The sequence below is a fragment of the Halichondria panicea genome, chromosome 10 (assembly GCF_963675165.1).
Source record: "Halichondria panicea chromosome 10, odHalPani1.1, whole genome shotgun sequence".
Taxonomy (NCBI): domain Eukaryota; kingdom Metazoa; phylum Porifera; class Demospongiae; order Suberitida; family Halichondriidae; genus Halichondria; species Halichondria panicea.
Window position 1 is genome coordinate 3,201,601 of NC_087386.1, and position 26,151 is coordinate 3,227,751.

At 40.3% G+C, this 26,151-nt stretch overlaps 5 protein-coding genes and 1 long non-coding RNA gene across 6 annotated transcripts; 1 reads left to right on the forward strand and 5 right to left on the reverse strand.

Moving 5' to 3' along the window:
- Positions 1 to 419: 419 nt before the first annotated feature.
- Positions 420 to 2,173, reverse strand: LOC135342928 (uncharacterized). Its single transcript, XM_064539818.1, has one exon. The coding sequence runs from the start codon at positions 2,121 to 2,123 to the stop codon at positions 1,179 to 1,181; it is 945 nt and encodes a 314-aa protein (XP_064395888.1). The 5' UTR covers positions 2,124 to 2,173; the 3' UTR covers positions 420 to 1,178.
- A 2,741-nt stretch (positions 2,174 to 4,914) lies between these two features.
- LOC135342476 (uncharacterized) lies at positions 4,915 to 5,442 on the reverse strand. Its single transcript, XM_064539206.1, has one exon. It carries the CDS (start codon positions 5,440 to 5,442, stop codon positions 4,915 to 4,917), a length of 528 nt encoding a protein of 175 aa, XP_064395276.1.
- Positions 5,443 to 5,694: 252 nt separating this feature from the next.
- LOC135342477 (uncharacterized) lies at positions 5,695 to 6,312 on the reverse strand. The gene has a single exon (XM_064539208.1). The coding sequence runs from the start codon at positions 6,310 to 6,312 to the stop codon at positions 5,695 to 5,697; it is 618 nt and encodes a 205-aa protein (XP_064395278.1).
- Positions 6,313 to 8,297: 1,985 nt separating this feature from the next.
- Positions 8,298 to 15,294, reverse strand: LOC135342929 (uncharacterized). The gene is made up of 16 exons (XM_064539819.1): positions 14,540 to 15,294; positions 14,285 to 14,403; positions 13,633 to 13,685; positions 13,393 to 13,517; positions 13,016 to 13,065; positions 12,717 to 12,913; positions 12,243 to 12,466; positions 11,823 to 11,972; positions 11,587 to 11,677; positions 11,411 to 11,472; positions 11,186 to 11,312; positions 10,653 to 10,789; positions 10,381 to 10,434; positions 9,958 to 10,074; positions 8,967 to 9,089; positions 8,298 to 8,664 (listed from the first exon to the last, which is right to left on the reverse strand). The coding sequence occupies exons 1-16, from the start codon at positions 15,185 to 15,187 to the stop codon at positions 8,539 to 8,541; spliced, it is 2,403 nt and encodes an 800-aa protein (XP_064395889.1). The 5' UTR covers positions 15,188 to 15,294; the 3' UTR covers positions 8,298 to 8,538.
- A 22-nt stretch (positions 15,295 to 15,316) lies between these two features.
- LOC135342930 (uncharacterized) lies at positions 15,317 to 15,693 on the forward strand. Its single transcript, XR_010396996.1, has 2 exons — positions 15,317 to 15,451; positions 15,522 to 15,693. It is a non-coding gene; the product is annotated as an uncharacterized LOC135342930 (long non-coding RNA).
- A 2,739-nt stretch (positions 15,694 to 18,432) lies between these two features.
- LOC135342263 (omega-amidase NIT2-like) lies at positions 18,433 to 21,030 on the reverse strand. Its single transcript, XM_064538958.1, has 8 exons — positions 19,985 to 21,030; positions 19,738 to 19,861; positions 19,325 to 19,413; positions 19,130 to 19,223; positions 18,999 to 19,073; positions 18,856 to 18,934; positions 18,694 to 18,798; positions 18,433 to 18,640 (listed from the first exon to the last, which is right to left on the reverse strand). Exons 1-8 carry the CDS (start codon positions 20,114 to 20,116, stop codon positions 18,466 to 18,468), a joined length of 873 nt encoding a protein of 290 aa, XP_064395028.1. The 5' UTR covers positions 20,117 to 21,030; the 3' UTR covers positions 18,433 to 18,465.
- Positions 21,031 to 26,151: the final 5,121 nt, after the last annotated feature.

The window sequence follows — 26,151 nt, forward strand, 5'->3', positions numbered from 1 at the left end:
TGAGGCTATTAGTAGTGCAAGAAATGCATCGTCAAATTAATGTCCCCCAAATTTAGTGCCGACAAGCCAATATCACTGTATTGTACTCTCATTGCAAGCGTTGCAATTGTGTAACAGCAATAGAATACACACGTGCACACGTACAATGGGCAGCTTTACAGTCTCCCGCGGTTACACCCCGAGACATAATTATTTGTTATTCATAATTATGCTGATTGGACTCACTTCACAGACGCCATGCACTATACGCTCCTCATGCTTCCAGTGCATGCTAGGGCAATGATTGGACTGGAAGCCCAATGAATAAACTATCAGAACTAAGATGACTATATTTAAACCCTACCAATCATGGGATACCATTTGGAGCCTTGGGCATGTAGAATTTTCACCTAACAACTGACATACTGACTGCAACATAATTTGTTCACAAACTCGACATGTACATACTAAAGTTTTCAAAGTTTGTCACAGATCGATGCATGCATGCTAAATGTCAATGTAGAAATCTGTAATAGTTCTACTATACATGACTAATACTTGTATATATCGTTGAGACTTAATTAGTGATGCAGTCCTAATAATAGTTCGCTATAATTATCTAGACATCACTAGTTATAGTAGAAAGCACAGAGTACTCCAAGCAATACGATAAGAATGCTTATCTCCATTTTTGCTGCTTTGTTAGTTCTTTCGATTACACTCTCTGCTGCTTCCCTTCCAGCGTAATATGCACCGGTAAGGTAACCAGAGAAATTAGAGGACGTTGCAGATCCACTGAAGTAAAGGTTTTTCACTGGAGCCGCTAGGAGTTCATGATCTCCAGGTCTAATATCGGTCGAGTAGTAAATGTAGGAGCCCCTGAAGAGGGGATCGTTTAGCCAGTCAGTTACATAAGACTCGTTAATTGTTATATTGCTGGTTGGGTAGAGAGTATTGAGAATATTTTTAACCTCGACAATTGTGACTGCTTTATCTTGACGAAGTACTCTGTCAGCCTCAGCTCCTGTGATTTGTACAACCAATATGTTGGGTTGCTCTGGGTAATAGAAGTGGTAATTTAGGAAAATTGGGTAGTAAGCTCTTCTGCTGCTAGCAATGTAGCCTATCTGCTCTGTTGGATCCCAAAAAGCTTCTGTGAATCGCATGATAAGATGAACGTAGTGACTCATTTTGAATCGTTAAATCACCTCTTTCTTTGGTGTTAGTAGCTCTGGAATGAACTGAATTGATTCCTGCTGAAGCACCCCCACACTCACAGTTGATATGGCATACTTGGCACAATAGTTTGTCACTCCATTCAAATTTGCAGTCACACAAACACAGTCACCACGGCTTGTATCGACTGCTGTTACTTCAGCATTGAAAACTACTCGAGTTTGATTGCTCATCAATTTAGCGTCATTAGCCATGCCTTCAATAATGCTTTCATAACCATTTGGATCAGTCACAAAATAATCGCTTCCTGTACGATCAGCACCAGAGACAAAGGCTGTGTAAGTCGGATTATTTTCATGTAAGCAAAGAGATAAGTTTTCTGGTTCTTCTCCTGCATAATAATCGCTGTTGAACCACTCAATCCAATCATCAATGTCGCTTTCAGGTGTCCATCCGCCCTGGCTCAGTCCACTGCGAAAATTAACATTGGCACAACCTCCAGATTCACTAAGCTGCTTTGCAATTATATCTGTTACATTTAAAGCTGCATAAAATTCCTGATTGCGAAATTGTGCTTCGTCTGGTTGATTGCCTAGTGAGTCATAGTTTGTCAGGGAGTCATAATCAAGGTACAAACCTCGCAAATCACTGTACCTGTGTGCTATTTTCCAGAGAGGATTTAAATCAGGCTGAGTTTTATCAACTCCTTGAATCCAAGCACACCCCTTTGAAATTGTCACTCCACCCATTTCAACACTACATACTCTTCCACCAATTTTTTCGCTGCCTTCCAAGATGAGTATATTGTTTATGCCACCTTCTTGCAGTCGCTCTGCAGCAGAAATCCCAGCCATTCCTGCACCAATGATAATCACATCTGCATTCAGATCAGAATCGGAGGGACAGGCCTGGCTGGAGCTCAGCCTCATTAAAACAAACAAGCCAAGCAATTTTAGAAGATAGCTCATGTTTGCCTGCTCTAGATTCAAGGTATAATAACTATAGAATGAGCATAATAGCTAGGAGCACATGATATATAGCCCAGGGAGGTTGTAATCATTAATTTTAGTATTCATTGGATGAGGGCCAGACACTCGGTCGTTGTAAAAACTTCAGCCCATGCCACTTAATAATACCCACCAGAAAATTCTACCCGATACTTCAAAAAGGACACTGAATTAGAAGTTACAGAATTAGACCCCCCAAAAAATCAAAACCATGCACACACAAAAACATACCCTCGAGAAGATCATTGAGATCTATACCTGTGCACAAAATCATACCCTCCAAACGTCACACCCCCCCCTAGTCTTGCAAGCCACGCCCCTTCACTGAAAGAAGGGTCTGGAGTAGCCTCGAGACCAGGCCGATTAATTTTAATCGGCGTGGTCTCGAGGCTAGGTCTGGAGTTGTTCCTGTGGAATTTAATTTAGATTAGCTATCAGCATGCCAATATGTGGGTGTGATTGTGTGTGTGGTTTTAAGATATGAGTGGGTGGACAATGACGTTTCAGAAATCTGCAATCTGATTGGTAGCACCAACACTGGCACAGATAACAACTCCTTCTTTCTGTGAAGGGGCATGGCTTGCAAGACTAGGGGGTAGCAGGGTTTAATCTAGGGGGGGGGCTGGGGTGAACCTTCCCCCCCAAAATGCTCATCTTCCCCCCAAAATGTTCATATAATAATGACATCATCACATGAGTACTGTCTATGATGTGGAATATGTAACTAGATCTACTATGATGCACTAGCATGTAATAGGGGGTGTGGTCAACAAATGTGGGAGTGGCCAAACATTTTGCGGCATGCGTAAACCTTCCCCCCAAAACTTTTAATCCTAGATGAAACCCTGAGTGGTAAACGTTTTGGAGGTTATGATTTTGGTATTGTTTCTGATATGATTTTCTGGGGGGTCTGTTTTCGTGTGTGCGCAGGTATGATTTCCTCGAGGGTAATGATTTTTGTGCATGGGTGTATTTTCTCTGTTTAACTTTTGGGTATGATTTTCTGGAGTATACTTTTGTGGGGGACTGATTCTGCAAATTCAGCAAATTCAGTGTCCTTTTTACAGTGTCAGCATATTTAGGGTAGCATTTTCTGGTGGGTATTATTGTCACTGATTATATTCCATAGGCTAAGGGCAAGCCAACTTAATTACATGCTTCACGGATGCAAGCAGGTATCTTTTTGTGAAAATAAAAACTACCCACTCCATAGTCTTATAAGGCTTATTTGTTACCACAACTTACAAGTGTGGTTTGGGAAGCCTAACATTCTTTTTTTTACTGGCATGCCTGGTCCATAAATAGTTTGTGAAAATGTGGCTTGGCCTAAATTTGGGCATAGATTTTAACTCTTGGGGGTATATAGGGTTGGTAGATTATGCTAGCATAATTTTGAGCATAATAGGTAGGCAGTTTTAAGGACATTTTTAGCTGCAGTTTCAGTAAAAAAATTTGCCGCGGCCGTTAAAACGTGCGGTCGTCAAGGTAGTAATTGCACGTCGTGATTGCACGTCGTTAATGACAACGTGCAATTACTGATACGCGATTAATCACTGTACGAATCACAGTGAATAATAGACAACATGCAATTATGAGAATAATAGGCAGAATACAGGTCAGTACGAGTTATAGTATTAAGAAGTACTGGTGGTGAATTATCTCCTTGCAATTCTATTATAGTGTTAATATAGATAGAGTCACGTGGCAATTAATTATAGTTTTATGTTACTTGTGTGGATGGCATGGGGACTATGTTGTGCTTTGGAGGAATAATATGGGAATAATAGCCGATTTGAAAAGAATAATTGAAAAGAATAATAGGCAATTTAATAGGCTGTTTACTTGAGCATACATAAGGTAATAATATACTTGAGCATAATCTACCAACCTCTAATTGGGGGTGTTCATGTTGTAACACTCTATACTCAGTATACCAAGTGGCTGATATCAGGGTGAGTTTTGTGCAGTAAACATTTAGCTAGTAATCCGTGCCAAATCAAATGGCCGGTAAATATTGAGGTGGCCGTACTTCAGAGAGCCGGAATAACGAGAGTCTACTGTAATTCATCACGAACACAGTTTAAATAAGCAAATAAATTATTATGTACATGGTTCACTTATTAAATGAAAGCACCGCGGGTGCTGATGCCTCAGTGGAGATGATGCCAAAGCTACATAACACAAAGCTACTATAACACAGTGACACATTATAATTATCATGATGAACATTTTTAATTTTGCTGCCAAATAAAAGAGTGGGTAATGCATATGATCGACCATGATTGTTGCGAACTACTAAGTGGAGTAGCAACACTTGGTGAACAAGTTTTGCTACGCACTCTTCTGAAAAGGCTGCAATGGCATTCCAAGTAAGCAAAACTAGGCTAGAACGAAGCATTATTTTGCAAATCCACGGATTAAAATATGACTAGAAGCCTATAGAAACTCTTACTTGCACTTCATTGATCCTGGAGCAGCTGGCAGTCAACACACAAACACACTACCGTATACCTTGCTTGCGCATGCGCACCGAGGCATAAAAATTATTGTCATTTACAAGTCAGCGTGCATGTATATATAATTGTTATGTCTTGAATAGTATCTGCAAAAATTGTCTGATCTCTCCCGTTATTTGGCATCCTCTAGCATGCAATTTCTCGCATTGCAAATGTGTTTCTTCAGGGAATTTAATTTAAGACACAATTATAATTATAACCAGTTTCTCAGTAGTTCATGCATGCATGTTATCAACTCAAGTGAGCATGTCCCAAAGTATTCTAAGCAGGACAATGAATATGTTTGTGTGTTCATTTATTGCTTTGCTGGGTTTGAGTTGCCCAATCACCTTTGCCGCCGTTTCTCTACCAGCAAAGTATGCACCACCAGCGAAATTTACAGATGTAGCGCTGCCATTCAAGTACAGGTTTCCAATCGGGTCTCCTAAACGCTCAAAGTCACCAAATCTTAGATCACTTGAGTAGTCAATGAATGATCCTCTAAATACCGGATCAGATAACCAGTCCCCTATAGCTGAATTCACAACAGTGACGTTGGCAGTAGGGTACATCGTACTCAGAATTTGCTCAATTTCAGAAATAGTGACAGCTTTATCTTGAGTGAGAATTCTTCTTGCGTTTTCTCCTGTTACTATTGCCTCCAAAACCTTTGGATGTTCTTCGAAGGTCAGGTGGTGATCCAGAAAGACGGGATAGAGCCCTTTAATGTTGGAAATATAACCAACCTGCTGTGTTGAATCCCAGAATACTTCGCTAAACTCCATAACAATAATTATGAATGTAAATTGACATACCAAATCTTCCAATAACTTCTTGTTTCCATTCTGGTAGCTCGGGAATGAACTGAATTTCTTTAGCCTGAAGCACTCCCACGCTCACAGTTGGAATGGCGTATCTACCGCAGTACTGTTTGGCCTCTCCATTCAAATTTGCAGTCACACAAACACAATCATTACTGCTCCAATCAATTGTTGTAACTACAGCACCAAGGAGTAGTCTTGCTTCTTTTGTTTGTTTCACTTCACTTCATCAGCCATGCATTGAATAATCTTTTCGTACCCATTTGGATCAGTCACATAAAAATCAGTTGCTTCACTTCCAGGTGAAGTAAAATTCGTGTATGTTGGGTCGAGCAGAGACAAGCAGAGAGCCACATTATCTGGTGTTGTTCCTTGACTATAGTCGCTCTTGTACCACTCAATCCACTTATCAATGGGTGTTTCCGTGGTCCATCCGTTCACATTTAATCCATATCGCAGGGTAACACCGTCACACTCTCCAGATTTTTCTAGTCGAGTTACCAAATCATAAGATGATTTTAAAGCATTAACATAGTCATTCCAACGAAACAGTGATTCATTTGGTTGATTGCTTTGTGTGTCATAGTTCGTCAGAGAGTTATAATCAGGATAGAAACCTCGCAGACCACCGTACTTCTGTGCTAATTCCCAAAGAGGGTGTAGATCAGGATCAGCTGGGTCTATTCCTTGAATCCAACCAGGCCCAAGTGAAACGGTCACTCCGCCAATTTGAGTACTCTTCATTCTTCCACCAACTCTGTTGCTGCCTTCCAATATGATAATGTTGTTTATGCCGTGCTCTTGTAGACGCTGTGCCGCAGAAATTCCTGCCATTCCTGCACCAATGATGATCACATCTGCATGTGCATCAGAGTGACAGCTTAGACTGGAGCTCAGCCTGATCAGCAGTGTAAAGAAGAGTAATTGAAGAGAAATCATGTTTGTTCTAGCATAGATAGTAATTATAGTAGACTAGTCCTCAACTTAGACTACATGTACTATCTATGGTTCTATAGTCATCTAGAGTCTAGTTGGGCAGAGCCAAACCTGCATGGCAGTAGGAGAACACCCTTTTCCACATTAATTAAGATTAATTTATTATGGCTGAACCAGTATAAACTCTGGCTGATAATTAATTAAGGACATGTAGACATGTTCTACGAATAAGAAAATCATAATGGACAACCCTTAGGGGAAGTTAGAGTTCTTCAAAATCGATATTAATTTTGTGTGATTTTAAACTGTGCTCTTGAAACCAGGACAATACATTCAAATTTTGCACATTCTGAGTACCGTAGTTGATGTAATTACAGCGCCACCATATAAACTTAAGTGTCAACTCAGGCTGAACGCAATTATTCAGGTCTTTAAAAAAGCGCCAACGGATAGCGCTTATAGCCTCCTTCACAAGGCCTCAGGCCTCTCTTCGAGGAAGAGCGGCCTGGAATCGAGGCTAATAAAAAGGCTGTGATGACTAATTAATAAGGCAGTCAGCTTTTAGTAATACTGTTGTCCTATAATAATTATTATGCACATGCGTTGCATAATCGTATGTCATGATGCGGTATCAGTGACTGGAGAGTGTACAGTATGCTGTTGCTGTATCAAGAGTATTATCTACTCTTGTGTATAATGATCTAATTGTATGATGATCAGTGACTGGAGAGTGTACAATTAATTCGGTATCACATCTGGTCCAAGTAATTGCAGCGTGTCGTCATTTACAGAGTGCAATTATTTGTGAGTAATTGCACGTCGTCAATGACAACATGTAGTGTTTTCGAATAACAGCCGCGGCTGAAAATGTGCAGATAACTTCTTCATAATTATAGGTATTGTTATACTCGTGCAATAAGGGATTAATAGTGTTCAATACATAACAAGCACTGGTACACTCGGCTACGCCTTGCCGTTGCTCGTGCTATTAATCCTATAAAATTGTTGCATTCTTAGTCTACTAACTGTCTAGATGCAGCTGCATGTAACATACAGAGTGTAATCGTATGATTGACTGGAAAGTGTACAGTAATTAATTCCGTATCACATCCGATCCAAGTAATTGCACGTCGTCATTGACAGAGTTTACTTGTCGATTAATTGCAGGTTGTCATTGACAGACAAAAGTGTAGACAATCAAACTACAGCTAGTTTAGTGTCTCTTAGTATAGCCTTGCCATTGCTTGTTACTCGTGCCCATTTGTATTTTAACCATAATAAAGTCTAACTGTCTAGATGCAACTGTGAGACCAAAAGTCAAACAGTAGCCACTTGCGTACTATGCTAAGAGATTGCACTAGACACTAAACTAGCTGTAACCAGAGAGCTATAGCACAGCATACTCGGATATATATATACATGTATAGTTGAGCGTGGCCCGACCTTCTGTTAAAAAAGGAGGTTGGGGTTCTAAAAATGCGCCACTGCATGCAAAGGGGAATTTTTTTCTGGCTGTAATTCGATTTAATTACATGTACTTAGTCTATTGGATGCGCATTACTTTACACGTACTCTACGTATTAATGTCATTATTCCCTAAAATTATACAAATTAAAGCGCCAGAAAAATTTCCAGGAACGAGGCTAATGTAGATAAAACTGCAACCCATTTTACTCGAGCTTTTGTTCTTTGTCGACAATCGATAAAATACAACACGGTATTAATTGGAAGAAGAAATAGAAGTAAAGTTAATGTCCATCATTTTCTTATTCTCTGCCTCCCATAATCTCTACATGTAGCTCGATCATTTATATTGAGAGCTAGACAATAATAAGAAAAATATAAGCCTGGGGACAAGGCTAACCCTTTACATGTAAAAGTAGCATTATAATTACACAGATATTCATGTACCTGTTTGCAATGGCATAACAACATCAATTATAAATAAAACAGCACCGTATACTGTCGGTATTAAATAAAACTCAGTGAAAATCTAGAGTTGCAGCTAGCTAATCATGAGTCTGCACAGTGACACATCTTTATACATGAAAAATCATACAATAAATATGTTTAAAAAGCACGCATACACGCACAACACTGTTACGAACTATAAATTGTGTCGTACTAGTCTGACTGTAGCTCCCCGGCATTTAGTTGACGTACCACCAGTTGCTTATATATTCCATGCATAGCTATCAGTTCATCGTGAGTTCCTTGCTCAGCCACTGTACCGTTATCTATCACAATCACCTGTGAATGGGATGCACACAGCATCGGTAACGCCAGGAGTACATTATCATACATATGGCACGTCGACAAAATCAATGACATTACATGTATGTCATAATTACGTAATTGTTCGCATAGGAATTTTTGATTGTATTACGTGAATGATAAGTAGTCATGCATGTAAAATGATAAGCTGTGAAAGTTGGCTAAAAATACGTAGTATTTTGGGAGAAAAATGGGTGCACAATATACAAGAACATCAAACCAATGTGTGCAAGGAATCTCATAATCAAGTGACTCTCATGAATCACAATGCAGCATACCTGAGAGGCATTCCTAACGGTGGACAGTCTGTGGGCGATGACGATTACAGTCCTGCCTTTCATTGCTCTATCAATGGCCTCTTGAACCAGATGCTCACTCTCAGCATCAAGGGCACTCGTTGCCTACCAAATACGATGTTGTAATGAGGTACTGTAGAAACTGGATTATTAACGTACGCGCTAATGAGGTCAATAGAGCTCCTATGCGCTTACATGTATATTACTTGTAATGTTCGAGCCCCACCCAGTAACGGATGTCTCTGACTCACTAAGCAAGCAGGCAATTCATACTCTTATCATACTCATAAATTGTATTTATCATATTGACAGAACCAAAGGGTCAAGTCCACCTTATCTTAGACTACATGTATACCCATTCTTTCAGCATCATCAGACAAGGTAACAGCATGTGTCTTTCCCGGTGGATATTACCAGCTATGTACATGTAACTACCATGAAGTGTACAAGATACTGTAGTATACATGTAGCTGAATCAATTCTTAATTCCTTCGCATTTAGTGGAAATTTTCGCGGTTTTTGAGGGCAGAGCAGTTAACACGAACATTAAAACTGAGACCACGCACCGGTATTTTACACATTTGCACATGCACAGCTTGTAGGTGGGGTGTGGCTTCCTGGCGAAAATTATGGTAATTGAATTAAATTCGAGTACAAAAACCTGTAGTTGAGCATGCGTGATACACTTATAAATTGAGTAAGTGCTAATAATCCAGTTTCTACGGTACTGTAGTGGCCGTGCATGGTCTGAGGTTCCTACACATTTCGAGGCTAGGCCACAGACTTGTTCTAAGACTAATTATTGCATGATTCTTGAAACACAATCTTGAACTTCATTATATTTGGAGCATCCTAGATACATGTAGGTATTGGGGTATTCTTTTGTCAAAACATGTGATTGGGATATCAAGTCCACTTAGATCGAGTGTTCTCAAGATGGAAAGACAAGGGATTAATTTATCCCGTTACTTACCTCATCCAATAACAAAATGTCCGGGTTCAGTAGCAGTGCCCTTGCTATTGCAATACGTTGCTTCTGTCCTCCTGACAATCTCACCCCTCTCTCCCCCACCATTGTGTCATACCCTTCCTAAAATAATAATAATTTAATTATGACATGGTAAGCACTAGCTGGACTGGGGACTTTAATGAGAGAGCAGTTCTTAAAAGGCCTTGATGATCAATAATTAGCTTGTCATATGCCTCAAATCCAGGTAGCTTGAAAGAAGCGGCCTGGATTCGATACAAAGGCTTGTAATTACATGTACTTGTAGATGCATTTGCAGAACAGCATACTTTGGCAAAACAAAAACAAACAGACTGTGCCTCAGTAAGCTGTCAGAATAGCCATAGGGAGCCAACATACATGTATTCATCAATACCTACACAAAATTACCTCAAAAGTTGTAATAAAGTCATGTGCATTTGCTTGTCTGGCAGCATCCTCAATCTGTTAACAATTAAAAATGACAAATCAACACAGAATGTTCCTTTGTGATAGTTACGTGTAGAGGGTTCAAGCAGAAGCCATGAGTGTCAACTAGAGCTCGTATTTGAAGCCAAGATTGAAGCAATATGAATTCCTAAAGCATGTACACAAGTTTAGCTAGCCTCAGTTCACTCAATTAAAAGCTGTCACTTAGGTAGTTAACCCATGCAGGACTGTACCTCTTTCTGAGTGGCATTGCTCCTCCCATAGCAGATGTTGTCACTGATGGAGCAGGCAAACAGAACAGGTTCTTGACTCACCAGCCCAATGTGCTTGCGAAACCAAGATGGATCCAAATCCCGGATGTCCCTACCACCTATAGATGCACAAAGAAGAGATATTTTTGTAAAATCATAGAACATACATGTACATGTACATACAACATGTGGGTTACATTCAAGTGATGCCCTTGCTACAATACCGTATAGCGAGTAATTTTCATGGACAAAAATTTCGTTACTTACGTGGACAAGCTGACCTCCACGAACATTTTCCCCACAAAAACATAGGCATTGGGTACCAGAACGCATGCAATGCAGGAAATGAAGTCAAACGAATTTTTTTACTGATGAAAATCTCCGCATTCATGGGTAAGCAAATTTTAACCCCACAAAAATTACCTCTATACGATACACGTACATGTACATGTACATAGTACACACAGCACGTCATTTTGTACATGATTTGAATAATATGTTAGCCCAGCCTATACCTAATAAAATCCGTCCACCGCTCAGATTATAGAAGTACTCGATGAGTTTGACGATGGTTGACTTGCCACCACCAGATGGTCCAACCAAAGCCACCACCTGACCGGGCTTCACATCAAAACTTAAGTCCTGTAAGCGGAAAGAAAAATTGACTGTACTACCAAAAGTAACACATGTACAGTGAACTCTTAACTGCACACCTACCCTTATTTAACAATCATACTCACTTTCAAGATATGTTCCTCAGGTCGAGAAGGATAACAGAAATTTACTCTTTCAAAACTTATCTCTGAAATGATGTACATAATTATTATTATGGATAAAATGAACACAGAACACATTTTAGTTTAAAAAATATTGGTGTATTAATATTAGCATACACTTTCATGTGATTTTGTCTCACCTCCCTCAAAAGGGTCCAAAATAGTGGTGCCGTCAGGTACACTACACACACGATCTAACAGCTGGAAGATTCGAACAGATGCTCCCACAGCCTACATTGTACATAAGAACGGAAAAGCCATTGCATTTTTAGTGTAAAAAAATCAATACTTAGGCAGCAATGCAGATTTCCAATCTAAATTACATGTATGTACAAGTATAGCTGTACACATCCCATGGCTCCCACCCAGTGCTCACTTGCATGAACTCGCCATAAAGGTTAGACAGAAAAGCGAAGGACATGGCCAGATTTAAGGTGTAGAGCATGAGAGAGATGAGAGTGCCTGGGTCTATCTCTCTGTTCCACACTAGGTAGCCTCCGTACCATAGCACCAGGCTAGATGCACCCTGCATGACAGTGATTTAATATTACAGCTGTATCACAGGTTCAAAGATGGCCATCAGGTATGTGAAACGAGATTTCAATACAACCAGTTCCAACTTTAGAGTCTAAGGCCTTACTTGCTACGGTGTACTACTACTTATTATAGTGCTGTGACATTAATACAACGAAATATCCATATAATGTCATATATAGTATTACTGAAAAATAAACACCACACACACATTTTCATTTACCTACAATGACAGTACTAGTACAACTGTACTGAAACTTACATACATACAAAAGCTGACAGAGCCCATGAAGGTACCAATCATGAAGGCCAGTCTTCTTCCCAGGTTGTAGCTCTTGTCTATGTCATCACTATAAAGGTCCACCATTTTGGTCTCATTAGAGAATGATCGCACAGTGACCATGTTGCTAAGAGACTCCTCAGCTGTGCTGCTGGCATGGGCTAACTTGTCCTGGAATTTCTTTTTAATCTTCTTCACGAAACGACCTGTTTATACACAGACCCTCTTACTCAGACACGTATATAAACATTGTTAGCCAATTACTATACTGTATACGACATTTGAGTGATTGGCTAATTTATGGTAAAGGGGGAAGCTCGTACTTCAGCCTCTCACATAGTTTCTAGTACATTGTATATCTATGGGATACATGTACATGTACCTCCATACGTATAAAACACAAAACAATAATCATGAACGACAAATTAATGTTTGGTATGACTTGAAAACACTCACCATATTGAACTGCAGCTACAGCAATGATTGGCACCACTGACAACAAAACGGCAGTCAGCTTAGCATTGATGTAAAACATGAGGCCCAGAGAAATGAGCATTTGCAGCGTGTACCGAGCCAACATGGAGAGGTTCTCAGTCACTGCACTCTGTACCACTTGTGTGTCCGCTGCCAGTCGGTTTGTTAGCTCACCAGTTCTGGAGAAAACAATATATACATGCAGTAACATAATGTACGTCTTATTGTACATGTAATACATGTATGCAATCTGTACACAGAAAACAAATTTAGGTCCATACCTGCTTTTGTCAAAGAATCCCATTTCTTGTGTCATGATTACCTTGAAAAGCTGTGAATGCGAACATCTTATGAAAGTCTCCTAATGTTGATCTACCATATAATGCGACATTTTCGAGGGGCTTAATTATGAATCGCTGTTTTCGTGAGTTAGCAATCCTACAAGATTAAAGGCGTGGTTTCCAGTAAGCAGTCAATCCACGAAATTTACTTTGCTTTTAGAGGTCAAGGCCATTCATTCCATGAAATTTAAGTGCCTCGAAAAGTTCACACTATACGGTATTTCTATAATGAATGTTTCTTTTACTGGTACATGTACATGTACATAGCTGCAAGCAGTCTGCACCATAATAATGCTAAGGAGTGAATAGCAACCCACCTTTGTCCTGAGTCGTGCTACGAATCTCTCTCCGGATATGTTGAACAGTATCGCCCTGAAGGTGACAGCGATGCACCCCACGGCAAAGATGGCTACCAGATACACAACTTCAATGTTCATACGTTCTGGGTGAGAGAAGTGCCAGACATCAACACTGATCGTTTATAACATGTATGTACTACATATAACTACGTAATAGCTAGCAAATACAGTCAGTGTGTGTGTCATGTAGAAATTTACCTATGGTGTAGTAAACACAAGAGTCACTCGGAGGAGGAGGATAAATACCAGTGCTGTTTAGTGGAATATAATAATTACGGTAACAAAATAAATATACAGTGACACAGTGGTACCAGTTGTAATGCGGACTGCTCTTCATAATGAAAGCACTTCAGGTGCTGATGCCTCGGTGAATTTGTCAAAGCTACTGTACATAACATAAAGCTACTAGCTACACACAGATCATATCACTGATGATGAACATTTTGGCTATTACCGGTGCTTATCTGTAACTTAACTCAAGAGTGGGAAATGATCTCTTGCAGCTACCAATAGCTAGCGTTCCAGTACAGAACTAACTACTAAGTAGAGTAGCAACACTCTGTGGACAAGTTTTGCTACGCACTCTTCTCAAAAGGTTGCAATCAAACTAGGGATAACTCGATAACCAAGCATTATTTTGCAAATTCACGAATAACATGACTATAATTTAGCCTATCGTTGATCCTTGGAACAGCTGTAGCAGTCTACACAAACATAAACACAAACACAATACCGTATACCTCACTTGCGCATGCGCCCCGAGGCATTACTAGGCCATACTTATTGCTGTGATTAAGTCAGACTCTCCAGAATTCATTACATGCATGTACTTACTAATGAAGACACTCACCAGTTCGATAGTCCTGGAACTGAGTAAGAGATCACACGTCCAAACAACAGAGGAGCAACAGACACAGAAGCAGTTGCTATTATCAGGCACACACACCCCACTAAGAGTAATGGAATTTCCTGCAAAGATTACATTGATACAACAACGTCATTAACTTCCCAAGTATTGTAAATACGCTTGATATCTGCTCACAGGCAATTTTAGAGTTGAATTACAAAGTAACCACTAGTAAACCATGCAAGAACAAAAAGTTACCGGTTTGGCTAGGAGAATGATTCGTTTAAAGCTGGCATTATTTGCAACAGCATCATCACTTTTCTCGTCATCTTGACCCACAGGTTCATTGACTAAGAGTCGAATACGTCTCACATGCAGCATACGCTTGACACACCACCAGCTCATGAAGCCAAGCACCAAATCCACAGCCGGGAACACAATCCCAGCTATGCTCAGTATAATGTACGGCACACTCATACGTAGGTCAGGATTAATGTTATTATTCCATCGACCACTTATCACTTCAAGTAAGACCATAACTCCTTTGACAACAGCGTAGATTAGAGTACTTACAATGACTACCATCATTAAAACGAGGCATACTTGGGAAGCTCGACGACTGGATTTCTTCTGAAAAGTATGGCTTCGAATGAGGCTGCTCTCGAGATAAAACAGACATCCCACTACAACAATCCCTCGGACAGCAGCTAAGCAGGCCAAATCGAATGTCGAATGAGTGAACAGGAATTTTTCCACACTGTCCTCCAAGTACAGTGAGTCACCTCCAGCAAGCCACAGTGCTATGCATACCAGTGACTCCATAGCAACTAACACAGTTGCAACGGTAGTAAAACGTATCAGGGGCAGATGGGACAAAGTCGTTTTGGTTCCACCTTCAACATCCATTTTGAAGAATAGACCTATATGCAGACCTAGTTAAGTATAGACGTCTATGTCTGATAATCTCTGGGGGGCCAGCTCCAACTCCAGAAAATTTATGCTGAGCCAGCTGACGTCATTAACATGGCAACTTGGCCTGTTTTGTTTATTTGCACTCTGACCTTTATTAATTAAATTTTGTGTTTGTGTTTGGCAAGTTTTATAAAGTTAAGTGCAGTGCGTACCGTAGCCTCTGGATATCTTGTCAAGTCTGCTCTACCCTCAAATAAGGTATATATAATATTCAGTGAATTAGATGTAGCGGTCACAATCACAGATTCCTGCCTGCTTTTATATACAGACAGATTTCACTATAAAACCACCGAAGTGTAGTCTGCCTTGAGTTACAAACTCCATTAGTTCCTTAGTGGTATTGTACGTACATGTACACAAGCTGGCCGCATCGAACCCTAAATATCAGAATACAAAAGGGATGGAATCGAGGCTGTCTACACCAGATTGTACTACAAAATGTGAATTGCTCATCGCAAATATTTAAATACGTATGTTCAATAACCTAACCCTACCTGTAGTCCTAGAATATAATTATTATGCGTTTTGGCCAATGAAAATATTATGCGTTATTTCCTCGATTAAACGTTGTTATTTAATGAGGATTATACAGGCCCCGAATAAAAGTCAATTATTGTGCGATACAATTTTGTATTGCTGACATGATAGCCACTCGCATAAATAGCACTAAACAATGAGTTAGAGTAAGAACTTTGATTGGAGGTAAGCTAAATCTTAGTTCGGAGAGGTTCGCACTTACCAATAACTGTACACAGGCAACCCGAGAGAGTTTGTATCAGGTACCTTCTTAATTCTTTCACTCAAAAAATTTTGACCTTTGACCTCAAGTTTGTATAATTATAATAGTGTTGGTGAGCTTGTGTATAAGAGTGAGACATTGGGTAGAGACATCTCTCCACACACCTGGCTGACCAGCTCGGTCCAAACTGAACACATGTATAAGCATGATCAAAAGGTCAATAATTATAGATTGATGACAAAAGTAGGTATTAATTGCCTGAAGCAAAAGCTTTCTCTGATGAAAAAAAACTAGGCAACGTTTTTGAAGGCTATTAATGCTTGCCAGCACTGCTACAGTTAATATAAAACGACATAATTTCCTTATCCCTGCTTCCAGCTTACTAAGTTACTAGTAACTACTTTAATTTTTCATTGGTGGCAGTTATAAACATTAGGGGTACAGTTGAGAGCTACTTAGCCTCGTTCCCGAGCCTGGTAAATGTGTATACCTGCATGGGTGATAGTGCGTATGCACTTCAAATTTCCCATAATCTGGTTAACCGTACTAAAACATAAAGTCCATACCATAAACTAGAATCAAAACTAGAATCAGCAGGTAGCACAGTACAAAAACTCCGAGAGACTTTGAAGTGCTACGTTCATAGTACGATTTCCCAGGTTCTGGGTAATTTGAAGTGCAACAAGCATCCAGCCCCAGAGTTACCATAGAGAAAAGTTAGGCCGGGAACAAGGCTAAAAACTACGTGTATCCCACTAAAACTGTAGATTTCTATCGCAAAATTGTAATTAGTGACCCTTTGGCCCTGACAGACCTCCTCTGGCTAGTTGTACACTGTTTAAAGTCCTTGTAAGTACATTTAAAGTGACGTGAAAAGGATGTGTATAGCACCATTATACAATTAGCCTTGGATTCACCTAAATTTATCCTTGCTAGAATTGCTCTCTATTCAAAAAGAACTTAATGTGGCCTAAGCTAAGAAATGTAACTAAGACATTTATTTGGTGATCACTTGCCACTATATTTTATATTTTGGTTGCAGACAAAACCATGACATCAATGCAAGGTCAGATTCAGCAAGACTGGAATAACCGAGAATTTGTTGAAATCATAACATCAAGTATCAAGAAAATTGCAGAATTTTTGAATGCTTTCGACCTGTCAGCTCGTTCACGTTTAGCTGCTTTGAATCAAAAGCTTACTGCTCTGGAAAGACAAGTTGACTATATCGAAGCAAGAGTTAGCAAGACATAGCCTAGTACAAATCAAAACAGAAAACTTTATCAGTTACATGTTAAATATTGCATTTTAGCCTGAATTTTGTGTTTTGCACTTGATCATGTGATGGAGTGATATAATTAGTGGAGTCAACGTTAATCGTGAGTGGTGCTATGGAATGGTAGCTAGTATTCTGCAGCGCATACCGTACAAAATTATTGGGAGCATTACACAGTGAAAGGGCATATGTGCACAGTGTACATACATGTTACCAGGAGTGCTGCATGAATATTCACGTACACCTGATGTTAGTTACTTATTAATTATTACTTTGTTATAGTTATATACGCATTTATACACTATCTGGAACTAGTGAATATCTGTTCCCACACACTCGGCACACAGCTGAGGGCATACTCTTTTGATCTATACAGTACAGGTCACGAGTTAATTTGGTTTAAGGTTATCACAATTTCGAACAAACTTTATACAGCTGTTCATGAACACCAAACCATTGATTGTTTTACTTCATGCGTAGTGTACTAAACATCTGCTATGGTAACATCATGATGAAGAGCTAGTTCCTAAGAAAGAAGACGATTTTGGAAGTCCAACTTCAGCAGCATAGGTTCTATATAATTATAGTGGGTGACAAACAACGGCATTACCCTGCATGTGACATTGCATATTAGGGGCTGAATGTTAAAACATAATCATTGCATGAATCGACTTAGTTGTGGATATATAGGCCCTGGAAAACCTTGCAGTATAATTAAGAAGAAATGTGAGCAGCAATGAAATAACTATCTACCTATACCATTAAGGCGTCAATAAACGGTGACCGAGCAGCTACATCAGCAAAATACTTGTCGGGGAGGGGGGGGGGGGGGTATTTTGAGAAAGCATTTTGTTTATAATTATGGACTAGGCGATTCATATAATTACATGTACAAAAGCGATGTGTGCTCTCTGTGACATTTTTGATGGCCGCAGTAGTGCCACTTATACACACCTCGGGTTAACAAGGCCAGCCTGTAGTCTACCGGCCTCTAGTGAGAGGTATGTTCTTGAAGAAACAAAACTGGGATGCTATACTATAAGGCTGCCATCCTTATTATAATTAGAGCACCACCCCTTGTCATGTTTTACTATATAAATCGATCGGATTTATCACAGTTATTCATTTGTACCATGCTCTAGAGTCATTTTCATCATTTGTCAGTAAACATTACACATAATTATAATATAGACTGACTTAATTATGACACACCTTACATACACCGGCAGTAATTACTTTAACAGGAGAATATACGTCATATCGTTTTTGAATCATTAGGGGTAGTCCTTCTCTGATTTCATCAAGCCTTTTCAAGTCCACCTCACCGTACACTATACTTTCTTTTTCTTTTGTAGAGGCGATAACATCACCTCTGTAATAAATAGGTTATTGATTAGACACAACAAGCTACATGCAAGCACATACCCTGGATTTGAGATCATAGAGTGCCCGTATGCAGTGTAACACGCCCCAGGAGAGTCATCTCTAGCAGGACTGATGGCCGTAACATACAGCTGGTTCTGCAAGGCACTGAAGCGAAGTAGGCTATAAGTAACTAAATGACAGGCTGTACTATATAGACCTCACATTGCTCTAATCAGTACTTCCCAATCCGGTGGTCCAGTTATCATGCTGAAAGCTGCTGGGTAGCATATCAACTTGCAGCCTGGATTGTGAATACATACATTACGTAGATACGTGTGTGGCTATAAACTTTAATTATATAGTACCTTTTTGTGCGTAGAGAGATGCTAGCTCAGGGAATCTAATGTCACGACAGATACCAATTCCAATCTTACACCACTCTGTTGAAGAAGAGCGTAGATGAAAAAACAGAAAAAAAATTGCGTTTGAAGTATGCCTGTGTCAAATGTGAAAAGTTCACTTCCTCCAGTGAGGGTAACAGACTCCTTGAACTTTATCTTCCCAGGAATGTCAATATCAAATAGGTGCATCTGTGTACACAACCAGCATAATTTTGAATTGTAACAGGAATGTATTTCTTGCATCTCAATCCATTAACAATTTTATCAAGCAGTTATTACAGTGTACTTACTTTCCTGTACTTTCCTAGAAAATCTCCCTGAGGTCCAAACACAGCACACGTATTGTAAAAATTGTCTCCATCCTTCTCTGGAATAGATCCTGCATATAATTATGAGTTCAAGTTAATTTAATAAGATTGTGTCTGGAAAAAACCCAGTGGATGATTAAACTGTGAAGAAAATTGCTGGTCCGCCCTTGAAAAAAAGTGGTCCTTGAAATCTATACACTGCATGGTATATTATGGTGTGGAGAGAACCCAGGTTGCCATATAAATAGCTCTAAAGAACATTACAAGTGCTACAAAAATTATTAAGTGGACAGGAGGGACCATATTTCTCTGGATCGACCAAAATTTAGAACGAAAAAATTGGTCCCTGACCATTTTTTCAAATTATGCGCAACATGCATTATTTAGTGACTGACCACCAATTAGGTAGATCCTACACTCTCTAGCAAGTTTGGAGAGACAATCACTGGTAATACCACCTGGGATGGTCTCAGCATAGTCAGGGAAACAGCCCGTGTCGTACGGAGAGTTGAAGCACTCCTATATACAACATATAAATTAGACACAGATCGTAATAAAATAATAGGGGAAATCTATGATACTAATTATGTCTAGATCAAAGGACAAAGGACACAGCAGTAAAAAAAATAGCTTGGCACTCACAGGGAGAGAAATGACTCTTGCGTTATTTTCAGCAGCTTCCCTGATCAGGCTCTCCGCCTTGTGAAGGTTTGCATTCTTGTCTTTTCCAACTGTTAGCTGTATTAAAGCTATCTTAAACTTCCCAGCTGCCATTGAACTTGGCAATCTGTTGTAGAAATTACAACAATGGGTAAGGAATCGTTATGATGAATTAGATGAAGTTGTATGTGAGCTCCTCCCTGACAAACAAACTGTAGTCTAGGTAACCGCCTTATCAGTCAAGTAGGCTAAAAATCTGTGTCCTTTGATGTAAGCTTTGATGTCTCTTTGTGCATATGTAAAAAAAAAAAAAGAAACCTTTGACTAGCTAGGAAGAGTAGCAGCAGTAGTAGTAGCAGTGCAAGCAGGACTAGACTAGATTAAAAAGTTGGTGGAAAGAATAACTGACCGTTTGGACGTCACCTGGCTGCCAGACTTTCATCTGGACTCTTCCCCCTGAGTAGCTGGCCTTTCTCTAAGCCACAAAACTGAGCAAGAAGCTGAAGAAGCAGCTAGACAGAGACATGTACCTAGCCTTGAGAATTGGGAGGCGTGGCTCAACTAGTTAGCCCAGCCCAGAGGAATTGTTACCGTGGGTACTGAACAACCGTAGAAGTAGGGCTACCCCTGGCTTTACTGAATTAACTAGCTGTGTCTGCTGTCTAGTTGGACCAGATTTAGCTAGATAATGGGGTAGAGAATAGTTGAGCGGTGCTGTGTGTAGCTTGAACTGTACTGGCTGGCAAGAATCTAGTAAGCACCCTATGCACTGATAACTCGTCAGAATGGAGGGTATGTTCTAGGGATCTGGACAGCTGTACATCCAAAGGAGCCAGGGAGTGCCAATCATCTTCTCCCAGTCTCTGACACGCTAAACAAAAGGAGCTAGAACTGGGAGTCCCAGCTAGAATTGCTAGCCGGATCTAGACTAATAGAATGACATGGAGGAGTGGTGAGGCCGGATCCACACTAATTGATCGACCTAAAGACGCTCCTGTTCCAGATTTCACGAATGGCAAGGAAAGGGTTATAGTCACTGGAACTACTAAGCTGAACCAGAGCTGTAGCTTCTGTTCTGTGTATCTATACTTTCAAAATCAGCAAAGGTCCTTGTAGATTCTATATTCTCTAGTACTAATACCTTCTACCTTCAGCCATTTTTTTTTTGCCATGGTAAAAAATGATAAGCACCGCAGGTGCTGATGCCTCGGTGGAGGTGCCAAAGATAATTACTGTATAAAGCAATTATGATGATATTTTATGCAGTTCGGCCGAGGAAGCCGGTACACTGATAGGCTAGGCAGCCTGGCGTCATAAAATTTTGGGACCCCCCGAGCCTAGAATGTTAACATTTTAGGCCCCCCAGGGGGCCAATCTGTTAAAATTCTAGGCCTCCCACTGTGAGATTAGGCCCCCCTCTTTTCTGCACGATAGAACCATAGATAAACGAATAGAAATCTTTATCTATGATAGAACGAAGTCAAAGAATTATGGTAAGGTTAGCTCTATTAGTTACAAAGCATCAAAGAGACTGCATGAATGCAAAGACTCTGTATCTTTGCATTATTATTCTATCATGGAATTCAAAGTGAACCTTTCAAGTTACTCATGCTTATACCTATAAGAGTTAAATGCTTTGATGCAGCTCTGCAATGTTGGATCTGCCTGTAAGACAATCAATGTTGTGCATAGCTATCGCCATATTTGCAACTTTTTTGTGCTTACTTTCTCAGCCAAATTTCAAGACAAAACATAGCGGTGTTATCCCCAAGCGGCTGGTTGCCAAAGGAGGCAAAATTTTGTGAATTCACAATAATTATAAAGTATAAAGCACACAATTTTCAGTGCAAAGACAACAATACATATCTTTCTCCATGTTTTCCTACATAGAAGATGTAAATTGTTGTGGGGATGCTCCAATAGCGTCACTGGCTCAGCTCTCAAGTAATGTGGAATCATAGATATAGAAGTCAAGAGAGAAACTGTTGTATCTATGGTGGAATCACAGTACATGTACATGTAATAAGAATGCAAGCAAGTGAGCCCCGCCCACTTATTAGTAGTACAAGGGCGCTTCTCTCATATGCCCTTGCTATATAAACTAAGTTTCTTGTGTAAAGCTGTTTTTGTTCATTGTTTGAAGATTATAGCATGCAGTAGTTTCAGGCTTGATAAGCCTTTTGGAGCTTAGTAACCCAGCTCAAAAGCAGCAACCTTAAAATCCGGGATATCTGAGGTGAATAGCAGTTTCCTTTCGGGACAAGGGTAATCTTGGACAGTCCTGACCAATTCGGGACAGTTGGCACCTATGTGCTTCGTGCTGCATGAGGTCATAGAATGACATGGTGCAGTGTGATGGCTGTGAGACCAGTGGTACTACTGTACATGCATGAAATGTGTGTGTGAGGAGAGCTGCATTCAGTAACTGGCACTGCATGCATAGACTGTGAAGACCATAGAAGATTTTATTGGTGTATTTTGAGAATGCACTGTCACATAATGTTACCGCTGTTGCGCTGTTAATGGGGGGCCTAAAATTTTAAGAGGGGGCCTAAAATGTTAAAATTCTAGGCCCGGGGGGGCCCATTCTCATGAGGGGCCAAAAATTTTATGACACCGGTGTCATCGGATAGAACCTCCGGGCGACAGTTTCTCGAAGGTGGCGGCGGCTTAACCTCAAATGTGGCGGAGGCTGTTTCCTTCTTCTATCTATGGTGGCGGCTGGTGTTTTTTGGTGGCGGCATGAGAGTGTAGAGCTTTATCTACGGTGGCGGCGGCTTAACCTCGAGGTTACGTCGGTGTTTACTTGGTGGAGGCGGCTTAGCCTCGAATATATTAATGTGGATATGTGAATAAGATAATGTTGGACCACTTGACCTTTAACTAATTAAAGTTATCTTGGCAGACTACTTCTCAAGCTTGTTTTTAGTGTCTGGGAGGGATTGTGGAGTGGTCAAGACCAGTCCAGACAGTTGCTCTAGCACTGACCTGATATCAGGCTGCTCATGGTCTCGAGGCTAGCTAGCATTTCTCTACCGTATAGCTGGTAATTTTCGTGGGGCAAAATATTTGTGGTTGGAGGTCTGACCACGAATATTTTACCCACAAATGAAGCGACCTTGCCTATACCTTTACCTACAATCCAAGCAGCAACCACGAAAATATTATCCACAAAATGTCTCAATATTGCTGAACCACGAATATTTTGTCCCCCGAAAATTACCTGCTATACGGTATTAGCTAAGGTCAAGTGGTTCTAACGTCATCTATATTCACGGCTGGCCTTTACATTTTCGAGGCTAAGCCGCCGCCACCAACCACATTGCTGCACGTACACCTGCTTGTCTAAGACTAGCACTGAATATATTTTCTGGGTTTCCGTTTACGAACCACAGCTCTCGGGAAAGTCAGAAAAGTTTCTCAGCAAGTTCCAGTCGATTAAAGTAACCTCAGAATTGTAAACTTGAGTATATATCAACATACTGGCTGATATCTGTATGCATCTAGACCAGCACTGAATATATTATTTTTCAGGGTTCCCGTTAACGAACCACACAGCTCTCGGAAAGTCAGAAAAGTTTCTCAGCAAGTTCTAGTCGATTAAATTAACTTCACAATGGAAACTTGAACATACTGGCTGAATCTGCTTGCATGTCTAGACCAGCACAGAATTATTATTTTTCAGGGTTCCCGTTAATGAACCATGCACAGCTCTCGGAAAGTCAGAAAAGTTGCTCAGCAAGTTCCAGTCGATTAAAGTAACCTCAGAAGAGTATATAATCAACATACTGGCTGATATCTGCATGCATGCATGTCTAGACCAGCACTGAATATATTAGTTTTCAGAGTTCTCGTTAACGAATCACTGCTCTCGGAAAGTCAGAAAAGTTTCTCAGCAAGTTCCAGTCGATTAAAGTAACCTCAAAAGAGTATAATTATTATATCAACATACTGGCTGATATCTGCATGCATGTCTAGACCAGCACTGAATATGTTATTTTTCAGGGTTCGATCCCGTTAACGAACCACAGCTCTCGGAAAATCAGAAAAGTTTCTCAGCAAGTTCCAGTCGATTAAAGTAACCTCAGAATGAGTATTATATCAACATACTGCATGGCTGATATCTGCATGCATGTCTAGACCAGCACTGAATATGTTATTTTTCTGGATTCCTGTTAACGAACCACTGCTCTTGGAAAGTCAGAAAAGTTGCTTAGCAAGTTCCAGTCGATTGAAGTAACCTCAGAATTGTAAACTTGAGTATATATCAACATACTGGCTGATATCTGCATGCATGTCTAGACCAGCACTGAATATGTTATTTTTCTGGGTTCCCGTTAATGAACCACTGCTCTCGGAAAGTCAGAAAAGTTGCTCAGCAAGTTCCAGTCGATTAAAGTAACTTGAGTATATCAACATAACTTATTGGCTGATATACTTAATTGCTTGTATATATAGACCAGGATTGAAGATAATTATTCCAGTTCCCGTTCTATATAATCATGGCTCTCAAAAAGTCAGAAAAGTGGCTTGGCGTGTTTCAGTATAGCCCTTTCCTTGCCATTCGTGAAATCTGGAACAGGAGCGTCTTTAGGTCGATCAATTAGTGTGGATCCGGCCTCACCACGCCTCCAAGTCATTCTATTAGTCTAGATCCGGCTAGCAATTCTAGCTGGGACTCCCAGTTCTAGCTCCTTTTGTTTAGCGTGTCAGAGACTGGGAGAAGATGATTGGCACTCCCTGGCTCCTTTGGATGTACAGCTGTCCAGATCCCTAGAACATACCCTCCATTCTGACGAGTTATCAGTGCATAGGGTGCTTACTAGATTCTTGCCAGCCAGTACAGTTCAAGCTACACACAGCACCGCTCAACTATTCTCTACCCCATTATCTAGCTAAATCTGGTCCAACTAGACAGCAGACACAGCTAGTTAATTCAGTAAAGCCAGGGGTAGCCCTACTTCTACGGTTGTTCAGTACCCACGGTAACAATTCCTCTGGGCTGGGCTAACTAGTTGAGCCACGCCTCCCAATTCTCAAGGCTAGGTACATGTCTCTGTCTAGCTGCTTCTTCAGCTTCTTGCTCAGTTTTGTGGCTTAGAGAAAGGCCAGCTACTCAGGGGGAAGAGTCCAGATGAAAGTCTGGCAGCCAGGTGACGTCCAAACGGTCAGTTATTCTTTCCACCAACTTTTTAATCTAGTCTAGTCCTGCTTGCACTGCTACTACTGCTGCTGCCTACTGCTGCTACTCTTCCTAGCTAGTCAAAGGTTTCTTTTTTTTTTTTTACATATGCACAAAGAGACATCAAAGCTTACATCAAAGGACACAGATTTTTAGCCTACTTGACTGATAAGGCGGTTACCTAGACTACAGTTTGTTTGTCAGGGAGGAGCTCACATACAACTTCATCTAATTCATCATAACGATTCCTTACCCATTGTTGTAATTTCTACAACAGATTGCCAAGGAAAGAGATAGAGCCAAATAACCTCTGGACAATAAATTGGGGAGTATAAGTAGGAGTTAGGTGACTGGCTGAATTAAAAATGATAATGTTATAAATTCATACTAAATCTAGCTCCGGTGTACAGACATAATTAATTCAGTCATTGTGCATGTAGCTATAGCTAGAGTCTACTGCAGACATGTGCAAGTAGCTAGCTATTATATCAAGTCTATACTGCAGACAATGGAGAGTCTACTACTTAAAACTAGGCTGGCTAGCTTTCTACTTATTTAGTAGAGTGATCAGGCAAGAGCATATCTCATTTTAGCCTCGATCCCAGGCCGATCCGTCTCCAATTGAACGCTAGGTCGCCTAGAGTAAACCACTGAAGATCAGCCACCATGATAAATCGGCCGCTCGTACGCCAACACAGCACTTGCAAATTGATTTATTTTTGCTACTATATAGAGCTCTTGATGTGATGTTCCTATGAGCCAAACGAGACTTGCAACCAACGTTGTGTTCCGGAGTTAGAGTTAACTTTCCAGCGCTGCCGAAAGTACATATATTCAGCCAATTGCATGTATTTCCGGCACAACGATCTTCTCTAGAGTATGGAGGCACGATCCAGCTAAGATTAACTTCTAGTAGTAGCTAACTATGTCTACTAGCTGCATGCAAAATATGAAACTATGTGAAACT